Genomic DNA, 19778 nt, shown 5'->3' on the forward strand with positions numbered 1-19778 from the left:
TATGGAAAAGCTTAATGAAGCCCAGGCGGAGTGGATACGAAAAAGACAAGCCAGGCTCGATTGGTTCAATGAACAAAGGGAGATGCAGCTCAAGGCAGGCAAAAGTCTCAAAGAGCTGGACGACGACATGTACCAGTATTATATAGCTTCGGACAAAAGGGTCCCACAATTGAAGGATTTTTACACCCCTTCAAAGCAACAACAAGATGGGGGAACTCACATTCATCCTTGGCTCATTGTACCTGCTAGGCTTTGTTGCCTACAAGTATCTGTAAGAATGTGTTTTAAACAATTATAATAATGACAGTCAAAAGCATTACATATTGTTGAAAAAAGGTAGGCCAAATTTACTATATGCCAGAACATCTGTGGATCGGGTGCAAAGTTATCAAGTTGCTTGCGAAGGAGAGTGGTCTCTCAAAAAAGCTGGTAACCCACTGGCTATTCAGGCAGCTGCTGTGGATATGACACATCAAATGTCCGAAGCATATAGACTACCCCCATTTTATCATTACAACACCGAATGAGATGCACCAGTTTTGATTTACTGTACATGCCCACGACAAGCTGTATGGTAGCACCTATAAACACATTCTCACGGGCATCGAAGTTGCCTCCCGTCACAAAGAGCCAGACCCCTGCGCACCAAGAAGGCCAGCGAAGTCGCGGGTATGATCCAAGATATATACAAAGCAGGACCTTTACACTACCCAAAAACCTTCTAGTGTGACAAGGTGTGGAGATTAAACGGGCCACCACAAAATATCACCGTACGTTTACAGCCTCTGTAGAGTCGTGCAACAAGGTACTTGCCGAAAGACTATTCAAGACCCAAGATGCGCAAGAGCTGGCTTCTGATGAGACTAGCAGCACTTGGGTTAAACACCTATACACTATCGTTAAAAGCCTTAATAATAGCAAAACTACTATGATCAACATGAAACCCAACAAGGCGATCAAGCTGGATGAGATACCGCTCGCGAAAAGCGAATAATATCCCGAAGAGAAACCCCTACATGAGGATGGTCTCTATCTCTATCTGCTACAACCAGGAGAGGAGCACGGTGACTCGAAAAGACGTGCAACCGACGCTTTCTGGAGTAGTAAAATGTATAGGTTGGATCGTATAGTAGCAGGTAATCGCGCTTTATACTACCTAAAGGGCGGTCTTGATCGCAGCTTCGTTTTGGAGAAGCTTATGCTTATTCCCGAGGACGTTGAATTACCTCCGGAAGGTGTTAAAGAGTGGTGATAGGGATCAAGCTTTACCAAGGGGATCTATGGGAGATGCCTCACTTTTGCATATAATTTTCACTACCCGCAAGAGTAGTAAAATTAACGTCGATAAGTGAGGGGTTTATAGCCCCTCCCCCACAATGGTATCGCGTGGCCTAATATAGCGATAAATTTTGTTAATGATGTGAAAAATGGAGAATTCGGTGGTATCAAGGTTTTATCGTATAGAGGCTTGTTAGATATGTTTTTGTCTCTTTACCTCGTAGCCTATATCTCTATCGGCATGCCCAAATTTATCACATTTGATAACTAACCTATACGTTGGGAAGTATAGGTCAATCCTATATCGATCAACAATGAATTGATGTTCCATATCTTCACACTTAAACACTTGGAAAATGCAACGTAGCGTATCCTGTTTCTTGGAGGGACATATGCTGCATTCAACAGTTATCCCAAGCTGTTTTGCTATTTCCACAGCTTCTGGCTTACCACATCGTGCTAAAAAGCATCGAAAACCTTGTTCTGTCAGCAAAACCGTGGTTGGTTGAAGGTGGACAGGGCTGTACACCTCTTGGAGACCAGCGTCACCTAATCGCATTTTATACTTCCTAGCAACATATTGCTGAATGGCTTTTACCCCGGCCCTTCCTTTATATCCTACAACTCTCCAAACATCGGAGGCTACAATACAATGGCCTTTATCCTCAACATAAAATGATCGGACTTGTTTTCCTTGGAAATAATCAACCGTTGCAAGGGAAATTTTTTAATATTTTAACGTAGGCCAGAGGTTTTCACCGTGGTCACTCGAGGAGGGGCTTGAAACCCCTGCCTTTTATGTGATAATTTTAATACCCTTGTGAGTATTAAAATTAGTGCCCGTTTAAGTCATTCCGCAAGCTCCAAGAGACGTTCATGCGTGTAGTGTTCACCGAGCCTAAAATGTCTGACCCTCTCCGGGTTTACCTCGATGCATCCACGTTCTCGAAGCCAATTGTAATGGACGATAGGATTTGGAGTCTCTGCTAGTACGACAATCTCACCCTTGGGGTAGTCAACAAGCTTATTCCGAATCTTTTGCGTTACGTACCCCTGTTGACCACAAATGGCAAGGTATTGGAAGGGATCATCGTTGTTCTTCGGGATAATCACCATACTATTATCTTTTCCGGGATCCTCCAGGTGGGGCGCGGCACGTTGCTGTAGCTCATCAATTTCATCCCCCAACGTCATGAGCTGACTATCCCTATCCTCAATTTCATCATTGAGAAAGGCCAGAGCATTATCCTTATCCTCCAGGGCTTGACGCTGCTCCTTGAGTTCATCCTGTAATTTCTCAACACCTTTTTGAGCTAACCATTTGATTAGTTTCACTGCCTTAAGTTTTCGTGAACGGTGCGTAACTTCCAACGCGCCCTCAAGTGTGACAAATACATCATGCCTGTTCTTCCCTTCCCTAGCATACCCGACCGAGTGTACCCGCCGGGTACAGTTTCCTGTATAGCCTCTATTTCTTCCCTTGATATCGTCATATGACGATCAAGACCGTACTTCCTGGCATTTGGAATACACAAGAATCTCCCGAGATCAGCACGTTTGAACAGAGGCTGATTTTGTTTATCAAGCAAGGTCTCAATCGATCCTACCGGTATTGCGTTGAATAAGGCGAGTTGTGAAGACATTTTCTATATACCAATGCCTGGCCAGAGGTTTTCAACGTGGTCATTCGAGAATCTTCCAAGTCCTAGGGTGTTCCAATCTCACATACAGGCATGCGTGCTTGGATTTTTTAAGCTCAGCCTTGATATCCGACCAGTCGGGAATCAAGTTCGTCTCATCATCGATTAGCCTCATGTCGCTGCGTTCATTAGGATACCACAGAAACAGGGCCTTCTTCTGCCGTCTAAGGTTCTTGGGGAGGGTTGTATACGATTGGGTTAATAGCCAGAGACTATGTTTGCGATGCCTACCACTGATAGCAAGCCCAAGTAGTGATTGCCGACGCTTTTCGACACTTTCATCAGCTATGACATCGTCAAGCACAAACAACGTGTCCTTGGCCGCCAATAACGACGACAATTTTGCTGTCTATTCAAACAATTGATCCTTAGGATCCATTAAAAAGATATAGGGGTCTTTCCAGAGCGATGCCCTCTTAAGATATGTCTTATTCCATTTCAGGGAAGGGCATAATATTACAATATTGTGGAAGTGCTTCTTATACTCATTTTCGAAGAGGTTCAAGACGCGTTGCGCTTTGCCACAGCTTGTGGGTCCCGTAAAGATTGCTGTATGCAGATCTTTTACGACATCCAACATTTTATTTCAATAAATCGACAACTTCCTGTCATGAAATTTTGGGGTATATTGCAGCACATGCGGAGCAAATCCATACACCGCCATGGTTATTCACCAAAGATCCCTGACAGGCAGATATTTCTAAATATTTCTATGCATAAATATCTGTGCCTTAGTAATTCCATATAATGTTTATTTGGGAGGCAATCAACTGGTCTTGGGTCATCATGAATAAAACTTAAAGCCCTGTTGTGGAGTTTTTCAATTTTCAATAGAGATTTCGAAGAAGAGAAATGCCAAACTAAGGGACAATAATTAAAATTTGCATACACGAAGCTTTGTGCTAAAATAGATCTTGTTTGCAAAGATAGTACATTTTTAAATCTAAATAATGCATTCAGCTGGGCTGAGGCTTTTCGACAAAGATTACTAATGTGCAAGTTGAAATTTAATTTATCATCAATTGTTACTCCTAAAAGTTTTACGGACCTTTCTGATTGTATGACTCTATCGCCAATGTTTATTTCAAGCTTCGAGTTATCAATTTTGGCTCTTGATAGAAGGATCGAATGAAATTTGTTTGGATTTGCTATCATTTTGTTATTATTTAACCAAGAAAGGGCAATTTCGGATTCCCTTTCTAAAGTCTTAATGAGATTTTTAATAGTGTTTGAATAAGCTGATATCGTATTGTCGTCTGCGTAATTATGTAGGTCACTATTTACAATAAAATAAAATAAATCATTCATAAATATATTAAAAATAATTGGGCCCAACGCAGAACCCTGAGGCACACCTGACAAAATTAATTCAAATATACTATACTCCGCATTTACTCGTGTGGATTGTTCTCTGTTTGTAAGATACGATAGAATATACTCAAGTGATTTTACATCAAAACCGTAAGCATGAAGTTTGGCTATAAGTAGATCGTGGGGGACACAGTCAAAAGCTTTTGATAAGTCCATTAATATTGAACCAACCACATAATTCAGATCCAGTTTTTTTTTCCAATCCTCTAATAGGCGTATCAATACGTGATTGGTGCTATAGTTTTTCCTGTAAGCAGATAAGTACACAGAAAGTTTTTTTCCATGAAAGACATTATTTGCTCTTTGATTATTATTTCGTAAAACTTAGAGAAAAAATTTAATACACTAATAGGTCTAAAATTATTGAGACTGTACTTTTCCTTGCTTCCCTTGTCAATTGGTGAAACAACCGCACGCTTAGCTTTAGTTGGGAAAAAACTGGCACGGATGCTACTATTTAAGGCATTTTTGAGGGGCAATATTAAGTGCTCACTAGCTAGTTTTGCAAGTTTTGGCGGTATCTTATCTTCGCCTGCAGACGCTTTAGTGTTTATTTCTTTAAATACTTTTTTGATTTCTTCATCACCTATTTCCTTAAATTGAAAATTTTCAGACACATTTTCAATATTTTCTTTTATCTTTAGGATACTTGGATGATTTTTATAGGTTTTTAAAATTTTCTCAATCAACTTTTTCTTATCTGTAAATGATTTAAAATCAATAGAGGTAGGTTTAATACCACTGCTATTTTCAACAATATTTATGAAGTGGCTATTCAATGTTGTTGCCACTTCATTTTCATCTGTAATCAAATTATCGTTTTGGATTATCGTAATATTTGCATTACTTAAGCAATTTTTATTGGTTACAAAAGGTTTCATAACTTTCCAAAAATTTTTATTTTCGACTGCTCCGGCCTGGGTTATTTTTTTAAAATATTCCTTAACAGCTATATTTCGTAATTTTACGCATTTGTTTCTTTGTCTTTTATAATTGGCATTGTTTTCCTCAGTTTTATCATTGTTATATTTATTTTTAAACCTTGACCTAGAGTATATAGCCTTTCTTAATTCTTTATTCATGAAGGGAGCATCGTTTCCACGCAATGTTTTCTGTTTCAAAGGAGCATGTTTATCTACTATATTTCTAAAAATTACTTGAAGATTTTCATAGTTCAAATCAGGATCGGCAGTGTCACAACAAAAGTTAGCAGCTTTTACATCAGCCAAAAACGTCTTTTCATCGAAATTTTTATAGTTTCTATAGAATATTTTCTTAGGCTGTAAACGGGCTAGATGCATTTTTAAAAATGTAGTTATCATTAGGTGATGGTCACTTAACCCTGTTTCAAACGCTGAACTATTTTGAAAAGACCTATATCTGTTTGTCAATAAGACATCAATTGAAGAGCCTTCTGTTCCTGCAAAGCATGTTTTATCTTTAATGAGGTTTTTGAGATTGAAAATATAACAAAGTGACTGCATCTGCCCATAGCCACTATCACTTGGATTATAAAAATCTATATTAATATCACCCAGAACAATAATATTGTCACATTTAGAAAGAGCATTGTTTAGAATTTTTTCCAATTCATAGAAAAATTGTGTTAGGTTCAAATATGAAGGTGGCCGATAACTACTAATTATAATCCATTTTTTATTTCTAATAGTAATTTCAGAACAGATAATTTCATTCTCTACAATTCCAATATTGTGTAACTGTTTACAAATGACCCCTTTCCCAACATACTCAATTAAACCTCCTCCATGTATGTTTCTGTCCTTTCGGGTTCTAATTTCATATCCGTCAATATTAAATTGAGCAGTTGGAAAAGATTCATCCAGTTTAGTTTCTGCAAGTACGAAATAGTCAGGAGAAAATTTAGACATGATCTCTCTGACGTCGACAATTTTATTTCTCAGACTGTTTATATTTAAGTAACCTAAAAGAGGATTATCGGGATTAGCAACTCTAAGTTTACAGATACTATCGAGCGGGCTATCAGGTTCGGAATTTGAATTATGTGTTTGGTTAAGATCATCAATTTCATTTTGTAATAACAAAGGGCTATTTTGTGTTTCACTTGAATCTGAAAAAACTTGTGCCTCTTGTGGTGTCTGAGTGCAAGGACCTATACCCAAGACTGGAAGTACAAGTTGTGGTATAAAAAATGATTAAGATAATATAAATAATTTTTCGCTAACATAGTCTTACCATCGTCTGTAAGGTGGATTCCATCTTTCCATAATGAAGAGCTTTTTATGTTGTCATTATTAATAAAAGTAACATCTAAAGCCTCGCATCTTTCCTTTAACAATCGGTTAATTTCATCGATTCGACTTTCGTCAACTCGTGAACACGTTATCAAGCTGGATATAAAAACCTTTTCCACACCAGAGTTTGTACATTTTTCTGCAATTTTAATTAATCCGTTCACTATTTCGACATTAGATGCTGCACTTAGATTTTTCGACAGCAAATTATTGATACCGCCATGAATGATAACAATGTCTGGTTGTTCCTCCTCTAGTGTTGGGGTTGAATAATAGTTTATATGTTGTATGCTGGCACCCGGAAAACATTTCATTCGCGCATAGCCATTATTGAGTACACGGTTGAATTCTTTCAATCTTATCCCCTTTGGAATACTATCGGATATTATTCTGACGACAATTTTCTTTGTCATAATCGTTGACTTGAGGATTCGGGTCTTCGTTGTAAAGACTTTTAAAACGATTATCAACATTAATTTCGCTTCTTGTATGCAAAACCCCCGAAGGACCTTTTCTAATACTTTTCCATTCATCAGAGGTGTTTGACGGTTTTGGTTCACTTGAATGCTTTTTATTAATATTGTTAAATATATCTCTAACAAGACATCGTAGATCTTTGAGTTCGTCTTTCAGAAAACTATTTTCCTCTTTCAAACGATCAACGAGAAAACTCGATTCCTTTGCTCTCAATTTATTTACCTCGTATCCAATATACTCCTTTAAGTCGTTCGTAACTCTAACAAAATTACTTAACAAATCAAAATTTCTGGACTCATTTACCTCGTGATCTAAAATACCATTATCGTAAATTTCTTCCCTATCCAAGTTTTCTTCTGGTTCTTGTAATTCTTCTTCGTGTAAAACATTTTCTACATCGACGACAAAACGGTAGCTCGGTAATCCAGATCTTTCAGTTAATTTAATAACATTTTTGTCACATAAATCATCTAAAACTTTGTTTACAACTTCTACATCAAACTCTGTTATCGTTGTATTTATACCATCCTTACTTGCTCTTTTCTTTTTCCCATGTATTTCCTTTATAGCTTGTATAACCTTCAATTCTTCTACTGTATGATCTTCAGCCATATTTCAAAAACAAAAGTTTGTTTAGAATGATTTTTTCAACACGTCAAAACGTGACCGCTCTCCGATATTACTAAGTTATTGTGAATAGTCAGGCTGCGACACAACCCTCGTTCTTAATCTTGGTTATGACTCTCTCCTCTTGTTTCTGATCTTCGGTCATTTATTATAGCACCGTCTGCGCCTCCTCCACCTCCTCCTGTTTCTTTTTATCCATATGCCTCGCTGTATGGCCCACTACCAGTAGTGGGGCTAAACACCTCCCGATAGTGCAGTACACAAGAATATCAAGGTTTGCCATACTTTCCATGATAATAGGGTCTTCTTCGATATCCTTGCGCAATTAATATACACTGTCAATATCTACAAAGTTCCCGATCATGCTAGCATACAGGCTAATCACGTGAGTAGACAATGCTTCTGCAGTCTTTTCGTCTTTTTTGTTGTTGTTGTTGCTTGAAACTCGGAGAGTTTTTTGAGTTTAGGGATCTTTTGAATCTTGGATTCTATCCCAGACAGATATGGAACAATTTTCACTTCCATTGGTTCAATCCAACTCGACATGCGACCACAGTCGCCAACCCAAAAAAATCGCTCGCAATCTTTTTCCCAAGGCATTCTTTTATTTTATCAACCTTGATGGTTAATAGCATGGGTCAAACATGCAAATATAAAGGCGCCGTATGTACACCATCGTCACGTACAACTCTCTTATCGTAAAACGCCGAGAGCCCGAGCTTGTTTTGTTCATACGTAACCATCCCCTGCTCATGTACCCGAAAACCTACGTTTTTGGCCATGTCCAAACCACCCCTCAGCGCACTCAGGTATCTACTCCAGGTCACAGCATTTTGCCTCTTTGACATGCCGTTACATGAAAATTTAGTACCTTCCTTGCCCTCGATGAAATAACACTTGGCTGTCAGGGCAATCATCCGAAACCCTATGAATTCCGCTTTGAATAGTCCTCATGTTCGACTCGAGTGTTTATCAGTGACAAGCTAGTTTTTTACATCCTAATCATACTCGTCAACCAGTTTGGAGCGAACGATATCCCTCAACTCTTCTCCAGAGATGGCAAAATACGCACTGTCTGTGTCCATGTAAATGTACTCAAAGTCCCGACGATCCACGTACTTGTCCAGAAAATCGTAGTAAAATTCGAGCATGCGAAGTTTGGCCAATTGATATACCGCGATAACGCACTGGTAGGCTCTATCGATAGCACACTTCTAATCGTTTTTGCCCCTTCTCAGCTCATACGCATCCCCAATCTCTTCAAGGTCCTCGAGGTACGATCTTCACAGGGATGCATCAACCTCCTTTTCATCCCTCGTAAACGTAGTATCTGCGTGCCTCGCCAAATCTTCAGTCATCTTGCAGTAGAACGAGTTGCCTTTTACCTTTGCCGTATCCCCCGCAATACGCTTGTCGGGGTCTTTATCAGCCTGTCGTCGTGCATCAGCAATCTCTTCCGGGAACTATTCAAAGGGCCTACCTCTAGCATACTTGAGAAACTGGTAAAAGACAGTCACTTTCAGTCCATGGTCAAGGTACCATTTTAGCACAGGGGTATATAGTAGGATTTTTACAGCTCTCATCAACTCCAAAAGCTTGCGTGTTCCAGGAACACGCTTGCGACCCGTATTATTTAAGTATTCGTGCATGTGCTCGGGGATTTGATCATCAGATATCTCCCTGACGACAAACAGGGGAACCATTCCACTAAACCTTTCGCGCAGATTCTCAGGTACCTCAATATCAACTTGGGCAAACACAAACAACTACCCATCCACCACACCTCACGTTAGTATCTCGATATTGTGTTCCGATGTCGGCGTAGCCACCTTGATCAGCTGTTCATGGAAAGTCTTGCATCAACGTTCTCGGGTAGAGCATATCTGCATCGTACCCTCGAATGGTCCTACACTTGTGGGGTTCGCTGTACTCGTGAGATCTGATCTTGTCCACGGCTTCAATGAACGGTTCTACATCGGCTAGGTTGTACTCACGCAATCAGTCCATTATGGTGACGCAGCCTCACCTGTAAACCTCGGCACAGAATGTCTCGTACTCTTCGCGAGATAGTATGTTTTTCCCACTTGATCGGTTATAAAAGTCCTCTTGAGCAACAGGTCCTGCATGGTTCAACTTCTCGTGGCTCGTCAACCACTCGTATGCTTTTCGAGCCTACATTCCAACAATCCGCACCAACCGTCATAGCTCAGACCAGGGACAAGGAAATACTTGATATCGAGAAATATAAATCTTGAGGTAGTGAGGAACATGTAGTCATTATCTTTTTTTGCCACCTTGATCTTATCGCCTTGCGCGATCTTTTCGACAAAATACCGCTTGATCAGGTTGATGTCGTACTTGCCAGAATTAAACCCTATTACAGCTACTTGATTTATCCACTCGTTCCACAACTCTTTTTGGAGAGCATGTCAAAGTCTTCGGGCTTCGGGTACATTCTCTCGACCTCTTTCACAATCAGGGCATGCCTCTTTTTTGGCTCCTCCGCAAACTGTTTAACCTAGACCTTAGGATTATCGTGCTCGATGAACGTCGGGCCGCCATTTAAGCTATTGGCAATGCCGGCGCTTATCGGAGCATGTTTTGAAAGATACGTCAGATCGGAGGTTTGCCGGTAATTTAACGGTTGTAAGAGGGTCTCAAAATCAAATACAATGTATTGAGGATATGCTCTGAACTCCTTCTGGAAGTACCTCTTGATTTTGGGTGGTTGTCGCATTCCCAAGCTGTGACGAGGTTGTACCCCCGTTCCCGTATCATCCTTTCCTTGGACTGGGGCATGCGTGCCACCTGCAGCCGTTGTACTCGTAAACGGTTTTTGAAATAGGCTCATACCCATCCACTTCCCACTCCTTCTTACCATTACGTATCACACGTTCACCACCATGACCACATAGGGCATGATGAATATGTCTTCCGGTTTGTTTTGACATGTATTCTATCCATATTGATGCATCATAGCTATACCCCTTATCGAAAAAGACCTTTTCTGCCTTGCTCGGCATACGCTTGACCTCCCCCCCCTTAGCAGATAAACGTCGTTCCGACTCCCTCGCATTCTCCTTCTTACCATTACGTATAACACGTTCACCACCATGACCACATAGGGCATGATGAATATGTCTTCCGGTTTGTTTTGATTATTCTATCCATATTGATGCATCATAGCTATACCCCTTATCGAAAAAGACCTTTTCGGCCTTGCTCGGCATACGCTTGACCTTCCCCCCTTTGCAGATAATCGTCGTCCCGACGCCCTCGCATTCTCCTTCTTACCATTACGTATAACACGTTCACCACCATGACCACATAGGGCATGGTGAATATGTCTTCCGGTTTGTTTTGATATGTATTCTATCCATATTGATGCATCATAGCTATACCCCTTATCGAAAAAGACCTTTTCGGCCTTGCTCGGCATACGCTTGACCTTCCCCCCTTTGCAGATAATCGTCGTCCCGACGCCCTCGCATTCGCTCCTCTTATGCCGCGTGAGGTGGTTGCTTTTGATAAACAGTTGTTTGCATATCCACCCTTGTAAATATCACAGCCGAAGCTGTACACAACCTTAACGCGCATGTCCACGTGTAGTGTAATTTTTTGCATAATAGCGTCCTTTAGAGGTTGGTTTAGATGCTTGTTAAAACGCCATGTTTTGATCCTATTTCCATCCTCCAACATCTGGATATCGTCCTCAGGGCCTTGATACTCAATATACTCTGCGTAGTCCTCTCTTGCCTCCTGTTCAATCTCGTCGTGAAGCGTTGTCCCCCCAAAAATTTGTTCCCTTGTCTTGTTGTAGTAGAAGGCAACGGTATCCCGCACACTCTGTAGTCGATCGGCAAGGGCGCCGCGAGTTGCTGCCACTGGTGCCGACAAGGTGCTATATAGTTTGCCGATGGCATTCTTAAACCAACTCATCTTTATTATATACACGGTTTTTCTAAAAATGGTGCTCTGGTATTTGCTCAATTTTTTGGTGAGCAAATTGGGAATTTCCCTCTACTTCACTTGCTCATTTGTTAGGGACTTACCCTTGATTCCATGACTAAGCACCGCATGCGTTGATTTAGTCCACTTGCGCATGATAACACTGAGCTTTACTACGCATGCGTTGATTTTTTTGTGATGTCAGCGGAATTTTGTGCAATGGAGCGTGACGAAAAGTTGTGACGTCACAAATAAAATTGTGTAGGATACTTTTTATGAGAATTTGATCGTGATTTTTGAGAAAGTGTGTACACCATAACCCCATATACTAGCTACAACCGGGGTTTAGCTTAGTCCGGAAAAATTATTAGTCGAGCCACTTCAGTCACCAGCCCTCAAATTTACTCACTTTTCCAGTTTTCCCTTATATTCATGTTTATCGTACGTGATCCAAAGTCCACGACAACTTAAATATGCCTCCTTAAATAGCTTCCTTAAAACCAACGTAACTATCATAAAGAGAGGGGAACTCTGGTCTAATTCTTGAAAGAACGCAAGATGGGATAACACACCGTGTTTTTCTCCCTATGCGAACATGTACCCATAAGGTGAACTGGCGATAAGCAGCAAACAAGTGTTTAGGTATAACAAGATAGCTGCACAGCTATAAAGCTGTGGAACCAATGTTTAAACGGAGCTGGGTGTTTTTGTTACTGAGGATACACAAAGCCCATTTCTAATCATCAACGTATTGCAAACAAATAAAAATTCGAACCTCGCTTGCCTAGCATTTGCAACAGGTAATGCTAGACTAATTACTAAAAATTGCTTTTATTACTTTTCAGAAACGCACGACTGAAATATAATGAATTAGAAAAGTTACATCATTTTTTTAAGTAAATAATGTTTCTAATAAAAGTTAAAAGTTGTACCAGTACAAGCATGTTTTAATAACACAATATCCCTGCATAAGAGCTAGTTTATGTCAATAAAATATATACAGCATCAAGAAAACACTTTAAAGCATTGAAGATAAGAAATTCATTAAGGCAACAAAAGGTTGACTTTGCAATTTAGGTAGCATAACTAATGCTTGGTGCTTGTTTTACAGAGGAAAAATTAAACAGGGTGGCTAAATTGTAGAACCCTCCTGTTTAGTCACTGAGCAGTGAGCTTAATAATAATATGCATATTTTATTTAAACTGGTAGCCGAATTGTTATTTTGTGCCAAGGACGCCTGAAAAAGGATGACAGGAATATACCATGGGCGAAAATCTAAAGATATCTGCGATAGTCAACCGTTGTTTTATAGGTTGAAGGCTAGTCCAATAGAACACCCTTTGAGACATGGTCTGCAGAAAATTTCTACAAATCTGAGCAATTTCAGACTAGTTCCATTGTTATGTGGTGTTGTATATATTCCCAAGATCTTTTGCGCAAATCGACAGGTAAAAGAAGCATGCGATAAGCCGTAGACCAACCAGCCTATTACAAACTTTAATTTTCAGTGAAGGCATCTTAATTTGATCTTAAAATTAAAATCTAGTTTTTGCATGCAGATTATAATTTATATTATACATCAGTGAAAAAATGCTACTAGATACTTTTTAACCATAACTTGACCTGTCAGGGTGAACTGATAATTAACCTTTAAATTTAGTTAGCCATTACAGGATAATTAAACGATACATGCAGTAAAATGAGCTGCTTGTACGGCTAATTATACGGTAGAGATCTGATTTGCTTAAATTTCTGTACTTTTCTTCGATATCGATATTCCAATGGTCATCTACCTAGTTCCATAGTATGTTATGCTTCAATAAAAAGTAAAAAAAAAAAAACAAGAAACGACTGTGATATAAGAAAATAGGAAACTTGGCTGCACCAATCAAGCATGGCACATAATTCTATTTAGGCCCTATGTGACAATGTTTTTTACACATGTATCTTTGTCAAAATTGATATACTGTCAAAAATCGTTTATCGGTGTCCCTAAACACAGATAAATTCAGAAACTCGGGCGCTCAGTCTTTTTTAGGAATATTTGAGTAGGTGTGCGATGATTCGCAGGTGTAAATCAAGTAACGCGTGCGATGCAAAACGCACGTGCAAAGAATGTTACGAATGCGTTACGGGCTCCGAGGTTATTTTTGTTGCACAATCATTTTGCGGTAGAAAAGTTTTAAATTTTAAATCGTGAACCCCAAACACGATGATCGACCGTATTCTGGTATAGCGACTCTATCAATCTTAACTTACTTTTCTACATGTCCAAAATAGTATGCATGACTACACTGTCATTTTTATATTTACTGTTTATTTTTTCAGGTCATCACAAGCAAATAGGCAAAAATATGCTTTGTTTTCAAATTAAAAAAAAATCATTATCCACTTCAAAATTCATTCAGAAAGTTCAGCTACACCATAACAAAATTTTTACAGAAAAAAAATTTTACTGCACGTGGGTTTCGTTTTACAGGCATAAAGAAAAAATCCATTAAATTCGGACCTGCTATGGTTTCCAATTGTTTGTAAGATAAAGAAATTATCTACAATTAAATACATGATAAAATGTCTATTCCGCCTGTAAGTGCAGTTTTGTAGACTTGCTTCATCCGTCTTCCGTCGGCGTTCACCTCCGCATTAGTTAAGAGCCGCATGGATGGATTTCTTGGTAAGACCTGGTTACCAACGACGAAGGGGCCAGGCAAAACAGATTTATGTCTACGTAGTTCTTTTAACTAAGTCAGGAGTCGGTGATTTAGCTAGGATGGTCAGGTTGGCTATGAATAGGCTTGCTCGTGGATTAAAAGGACCAGGAGTATTCAATAATTTCTGAGATCTAAAAGTGTCCGACCAAGACGGGAATCTATCGGACGTTTTGTCTGACGCGTCTCCAAAAATTATTTCGAGGGCTGCCATCGCACGCTACACAATGGATTTTATAGGTTGATTTTGAAAAATCTATATTTATTTTTCAGGAGTGCGATTAATCACACGCCTAAAACGATTTAGGCGTGTGCCAAGGCGTGCTGACTGGGACATGCCTAAGACTGGGCACTATGATAATAGTGGAAATATTTTTTGACTCAAATTTATCAAACCAACCTAAAAACATTTCAAAGCAAGATTCACGTCTTTATTTAATATTACTTTTAGCAAAGAGTATGCTTCCGAAAAAGAAGTATTTTTCATAGTCCACCACACTGGGCACCTAACAGCTATTTTTCACTTGAAGAAAATTTTCCATGAAACGAAACGGACAGGAACAGAACAAAAAAATTATACTTGTAATTTCTATTTCATAATATTGCACATTTTTACACAGAAAGTAAACACACTGTGGCGCAAAATGAAATAACCTGATTGGCTAAATAATTCTCTACTTGTCTTTTTCGTACACAACGCAAAGAAAAAGTTGAGCTCGATTCCACTTTGCTCAGAACAGAATAGAAAAGAACATTTTCTGTTCATGTGATGTAAACATGTTAAGTATGCATACTGGGAAATTTTTTTGTCTCTTTCTGTTCCATAGCACAAAGTGAAGTTCTCGAAGTGAAATTAGCCTTTAGTTTATATCCCTTTCAGGACATGTACTCATACTTGTATTCCGATTAGGGAGGTATTTCAAACAAGAGTAGAACTTGCTAACTTTGCAAAAAATTAGTTGCCGTAAAAATTTAAAAGTTAGTGCAAAAAATAATCTTCGAAATATCCCTTAATGGTTCTGCTGTTTTATATAACAGCATCATGTGTAAGGCAAGCTTTTATTATATCTAAAGCTGTCTACATATATCCAGAAATGAGTCTGCCTTTTTTTTCACTTCTTTCTTTTTTCATAGGATTTAAAACGCCACCAAAAATAAAAACTTTTTCCATAAACTGGACTTAAAATCCAACAATGAACTATCCAATTTCCGCAAAGAAGACAGCAAACCATTTTTTTAAAGTTGAAAGACGTTTATTGCAGTTACCAAGATAATTTTTCTCTTATATTTCAGTCGTGAGACAATACAATATGTTAGTACGTTTTCTGATACTGGAACATAAAATTCTGCCCGCTAGAATTAACGGAAAGGCAGTCATTGCCCCATTTTTTAAATAACCTCTCAGATGAAGATATCGTTACACTCCGTTGTAAGTTTAATATCAGAACACCAAATATGGAATCAAGGGTTCAAAGTCATAGGCTTAAACATCAAGACAAACCCCACGTGCGCGCGGGAAAATCATATCATCAAGGAAATTGAGTTAGTACATATTTGAAGCTAGTCCATTTTTTGAAATATTAAAAATTATATATAAAACTTTTATTTACTTTGTGCTGGGTGCTTGTTCTCGGCTAAACTATTTGTTGTAGATAGTTTGTGGAAGAATTAGTTATGGAAACAGAAAAAACAGAAAAACTGTATTTTCTTTATGAAAGTTGTCTCGCCAAATGTTTTACCTTTTTTTCAATGAGTGTTTTCTTGTTTGTAGAAGAATCAAGTTCGAACGTTATCGGGGAGAAGCTTTTATACAAAGCCATTATAAGGGAAACTAGGGAAGAATTAGGTAAGGTCTCTAAAATGTAATTTTTTACTTCATAGACACTGTCACAAAATGTTTTAGTCTTTTAAAAATATTTTTCACAAGGTTGCTTGAAGCAAAATATAAACAAAGCAAAGTACTCAATAATCGGTGAGTGAGTAAGATGAGTAAAGTATCCTCAATGTTAAAAATAATCGCCAAACTGTTTCCAATATACAGCATTATACACTTTTTTTTAGTTGACAGTTCTTCAGGAGATGAATGCAACACAGAGCTAAATAAAATATTTTCAGATGTTGAAAAAGAAGTTTCTAGTAAGTTATGTATGCACTTCCCAACTACCTTTCGTATTTGTAATACGTCTAGAAAGTAGCGTCCTTGCGAGAAAATAAGTAAAAAATTCTGAGTTTTTAGGCAAGGCACGTTTTTATTATTTTAGAGCAAACTAAAAGATACAAGCGCAGAAGAGAAAAGAAGCTTCAAGCACTTCAAGATGAAGTTATAATTACCCATGATGAAAGATCGGGTAAGTAAAAAATACGATAATGTAAATGTTTTAAATGATAAATATTTTCCTTTTTTTCTAACCTTTTTACTCATGTTTTCAGATTCACCTGCCGAAAAGCAAAGTGATGGAATTAATACGGAATTCCCTGAAAAGGTCATCACAGAAAATGTAACCACCTTTCAATGTGATGAATGCGACGCAACCTATACACGCAAAAATAAGTTAAAAGCGCATATGTTGAAGAAACATAACACTACGTTAACTGATCAGGGTAAGCGTTCAAAATGTACATTCCCTGGTTGTGAAGAGACTTTTTACCACAAAAGTAGAATGATATCACACCTAAACACATTCCATGGTACGAAGACAAACGTTCGTAACTTGGTATTTGAGGACGAACAGATGTTCATGGAATGGAAAGAAAAAGAAGAATTAGATAAACACATATATTTTTCAAAACAAGGAGGGGATGGCGACTCTAAATTAACGAAATACGCTTATTACGTTTGCCAGCATGACGGGGACGGAAGATCGCATAGAAAAGAAGGTGAACCAGCTCGAAAAACAGAGAAAAAATTCAAACCCGGTCAGATTAAAACAGGACGCTTTTGCCCAGCTAGATTGACCTGTCACATGGACAAAGTTAATAAAGAAATTAGAGTAGAGTATATCACATCTCATAGCCACGCAGTCAATTTAGAAAATACTGTTTTTCAACCCATACCATCAACCATCCGCCAGGAAATAAAGGCAAAACTGTCTATTGGTATACCAGTCAACGAAGTATACAAGGACTTACTTGACGGGATGGGTAACTGTAATACCAGGGAAAACGACTCAAAAATAACGCGGGCACATCTGGTCAGTAAGAGCAATGTTACTGACATAAAGAGACACATGAAATACGGTAGAAGGCTACACCCTGATGACAGCACATCAACTCACTTGTTGGTGAAAAAATTAGAAATGGAAAATTACAACTGTATTATTGTGTATAAGCCACAGGGACAGTCAGTTGCTATTGGGCCAAAAATGTACGATGATATCGATATCAAAAAGGATCTCTTTGCAATCGGAATTCAAACAAGGGAACAGCTGGAAATGTTCATTAAGGGTGCAAACAAAGTACATTGTATAGATGGCACCCACAGCACGAACAAGTATGAGTTCCCATTGACAACTGTGATCGTGCCGGATGAATTTAATAAAGGTTATCCAGTGGGTTGGTTGATATCCAATCGAAATGACGAATTAACTCTCCGGCCATTCTTAGAAGAAATAAAAAGCAGATGTCCTGACGACTTCACAGTTAACTGTTTGATGACAGACGATGATAATTCCGGATGGAACGCATTTTCTGCTGTTTTTGGAGAAACTAAGCACCTTCTGTGTAAGTAGCACATAACCCAGGCTTGGCGCAGGAATCTGAAATTAGTTCCAGAAAGTCAGCAAGATGAAGTAATGCAACACCTTCTGGTTATTTTAAATGAAAAAGATGCTTCACAATTTGAAATTCTGCAAAGGGGATTCCTCAAAAAATGTTCTGTAATTGCTCCTGCTTTTGCCAAGTACTTTCAGGACCGCTATGTTTGAAGGACCGAAAAATGGGCGATGTGTTACAGGCAGTTTGAACATTGCAACACAGATACTAATATGTTTGTTGAATCGTTTCATAACAAACTGAAAACATTCTTTATGGAAAGAAGACCGAATAAAAGAATTGACGACCTCATCAATTTGCTGCTAACTATTGAAGAAGAGGACTATTGGCGTAAAAAGAGAAGCCTGACTTATTACGGAAATTTAAAAAATATTTCTATTGAGGACTCAAGGCATAACAAAGGATTAAACATATCAGACGCTAAAGTGGAAAAGCTGTCAGAAAGTGAATGGACAGTACAGTCCCAAAGTCGCGATGGATGTCAGTACAACGTGAGGATGCTGGAAAACAAATGCACCGACAACGATTGCTTGGATAGGTGAGTAAAAAATGTTATAATACGAAATACAAAAAAAACAAAACAAAATTTAAAGGTTAGAAGTTTGAAGATCGAGGAGAAATTTAAATACTTAAAACTCGCTGTAAAATGATTTCATACATTTGTTTGTTTCCTAATGCGAAATATAACATTTATATATTTTGTAATAACATTCTTTTATTTCACGCTCAAGATGCCTGGAGCTACCATGCTTTGGATTGTGCGCTCATTTATATTCCTGCAATTGTCTGGACACAGAACTGATATGCAAACATATTCATAAAGTCCATTCACTAGTGGTAGCAATATATACATCTGACGTCAAGACCGCTAAAGTTCCAACTGCGTTATCAACGGAGGACGAGGAATTCGCTTTTGTGGAACCTATCGCAACAACTCCACAAAAAATAGGAAGATCTGAAATTGAGAAATATGAAGAGAGCATAGTGAAATTAGGAGAACTCGTTCACAACCCTGTTGTTGCATCATTACGCTTACCCAACATCAACAAACAACTGCAAGACATTATTACGCAGTGTAAAGCTGTAGCAATGCTTTCCGCTGATTCCGTTGACTATATGGCTGCTTTAACACCTATTTACAGCGAAACAGAACGGGAAATTAGTCATAATGAAAATCTCGACACACAGTTGCGTCCTGGGCGTTTTGAAAAGACCAAAAAGGTTCCACTAAAGCGAAGAAGTAATTATTCATATCCGTCTTACGAGAAAAAAACAGATTATTGTGGATGGCATTAAATCTAACACCTACATGAATGTATCTACAGTTGTTCCAGCACCATTGGAAAAACAAAAACCTACCGTTCAATCATCTAAAAACATCAAGGAACGGAAAAAAAAATCAACCTCCAACAAAAGCATCGGCTTGTCAACAATTGTCGTTAAAAATAATTCCCCTAACCCTAATGTGACGCCCAGGGTGTCGGGGTTTGACGATATGCGATTACCATTGCTGAAGTTTGATTGTGTCACAATTACGTTTTTTTCATTGTTGTCTTTGGAGGTCACATTCACTGAATCTGCGCGAACTCAAGAATCTCGAACGTGGTTTTAGACCTGGTTGGCT

The 19778-nt window shown here is 38.6% G+C and overlaps 3 protein-coding genes across 3 annotated transcripts; 2 read left to right on the top strand and 1 right to left on the bottom strand.

Annotated features, from left to right (window-relative positions):
- Positions 1 to 3586: 3586 nt before the first annotated feature.
- On the bottom strand, positions 3587 to 6936 carry LOC130623177 (uncharacterized). The gene is made up of 6 exons (XM_057438662.1): positions 6564 to 6936; positions 5089 to 6492; positions 4843 to 4935; positions 4334 to 4672; positions 3912 to 4234; positions 3587 to 3688 (listed from the first exon to the last, which is right to left on the bottom strand). The coding sequence occupies exons 1-6, from the start codon at positions 6934 to 6936 to the stop codon at positions 3587 to 3589; spliced, it is 2634 nt and encodes an 877-aa protein (XP_057294645.1).
- Positions 6937 to 12922: 5986 nt separating this feature from the next.
- LOC130623178 (uncharacterized) lies at positions 12923 to 18252 on the top strand. The gene is made up of 10 exons (XM_057438663.1): positions 12923 to 13123; positions 14835 to 14859; positions 15211 to 15268; positions 15677 to 15699; positions 15741 to 15889; positions 16040 to 16229; positions 16311 to 16355; positions 16445 to 16512; positions 16620 to 16731; positions 16814 to 18252. Exons 1-10 carry the CDS (start codon positions 12923 to 12925, stop codon positions 18109 to 18111), a joined length of 2169 nt encoding a protein of 722 aa, XP_057294646.1. The 3' UTR covers positions 18112 to 18252.
- On the top strand, positions 18175 to 19731 carry LOC130624214 (uncharacterized). The gene is made up of 2 exons (XM_057439786.1): positions 18175 to 18692; positions 18886 to 19731. Exons 1-2 carry the CDS (start codon positions 18325 to 18327, stop codon positions 19448 to 19450), a joined length of 933 nt encoding a protein of 310 aa, XP_057295769.1. The 5' UTR covers positions 18175 to 18324; the 3' UTR covers positions 19451 to 19731.
- The last annotated feature ends 47 nt before the right edge of the window (positions 19732 to 19778 follow it).

The sequence above is a fragment of the Hydractinia symbiolongicarpus genome, chromosome 13 (genome assembly GCF_029227915.1).
Source record: "Hydractinia symbiolongicarpus strain clone_291-10 chromosome 13, HSymV2.1, whole genome shotgun sequence".
NCBI classification, from domain to species: domain Eukaryota; kingdom Metazoa; phylum Cnidaria; class Hydrozoa; order Anthoathecata; family Hydractiniidae; genus Hydractinia; species Hydractinia symbiolongicarpus.

Excerpts from the sequence above, each read along its gene's own strand:
- LOC130623177 (XM_057438662.1), bottom strand. The coding sequence starts at position 6,936 with ATGAAATGTTTTCCGGGTGCCAGCATACAACATATAAACTATTATTCA. Across the intron at positions 4,936-5,088 it reads TATTGTTGAAAATAGCAGTG|GTGATGAAGAAATCAAAAAA; the intron begins GTATTAAACCTA and ends TTAAGGAAATAG. Across the intron at positions 4,673-4,842 it reads AAAACTTGCAAAACTAGCTA|TTTTACGAAATAATAATCAA; the intron begins GTGAGCACTTAA and ends TTTTTCTCTAAG.
- LOC130623178 (XM_057438663.1), top strand. The coding sequence starts at position 12,923 with ATGACAGGAATATACCATGGGCGAAAATCTAAAGATATCTGCGATAGT. Across the intron at positions 16,230-16,310 it reads GGAAACTAGGGAAGAATTAG|GTTGCTTGAAGCAAAATATA; the intron begins GTAAGGTCTCTA and ends ATTTTTCACAAG. Across the intron at positions 16,356-16,444 it reads AGCAAAGTACTCAATAATCG|TTGACAGTTCTTCAGGAGAT; the intron begins GTGAGTGAGTAA and ends ACTTTTTTTTAG.
- LOC130624214 (XM_057439786.1), top strand. The coding sequence starts at position 18,325 with ATGTGTTACAGGCAGTTTGAACATTGCAACACAGATACTAATATGTTT. Across the intron at positions 18,693-18,885 it reads GACAACGATTGCTTGGATAG|ATGCCTGGAGCTACCATGCT; the intron begins GTGAGTAAAAAA and ends TTCACGCTCAAG.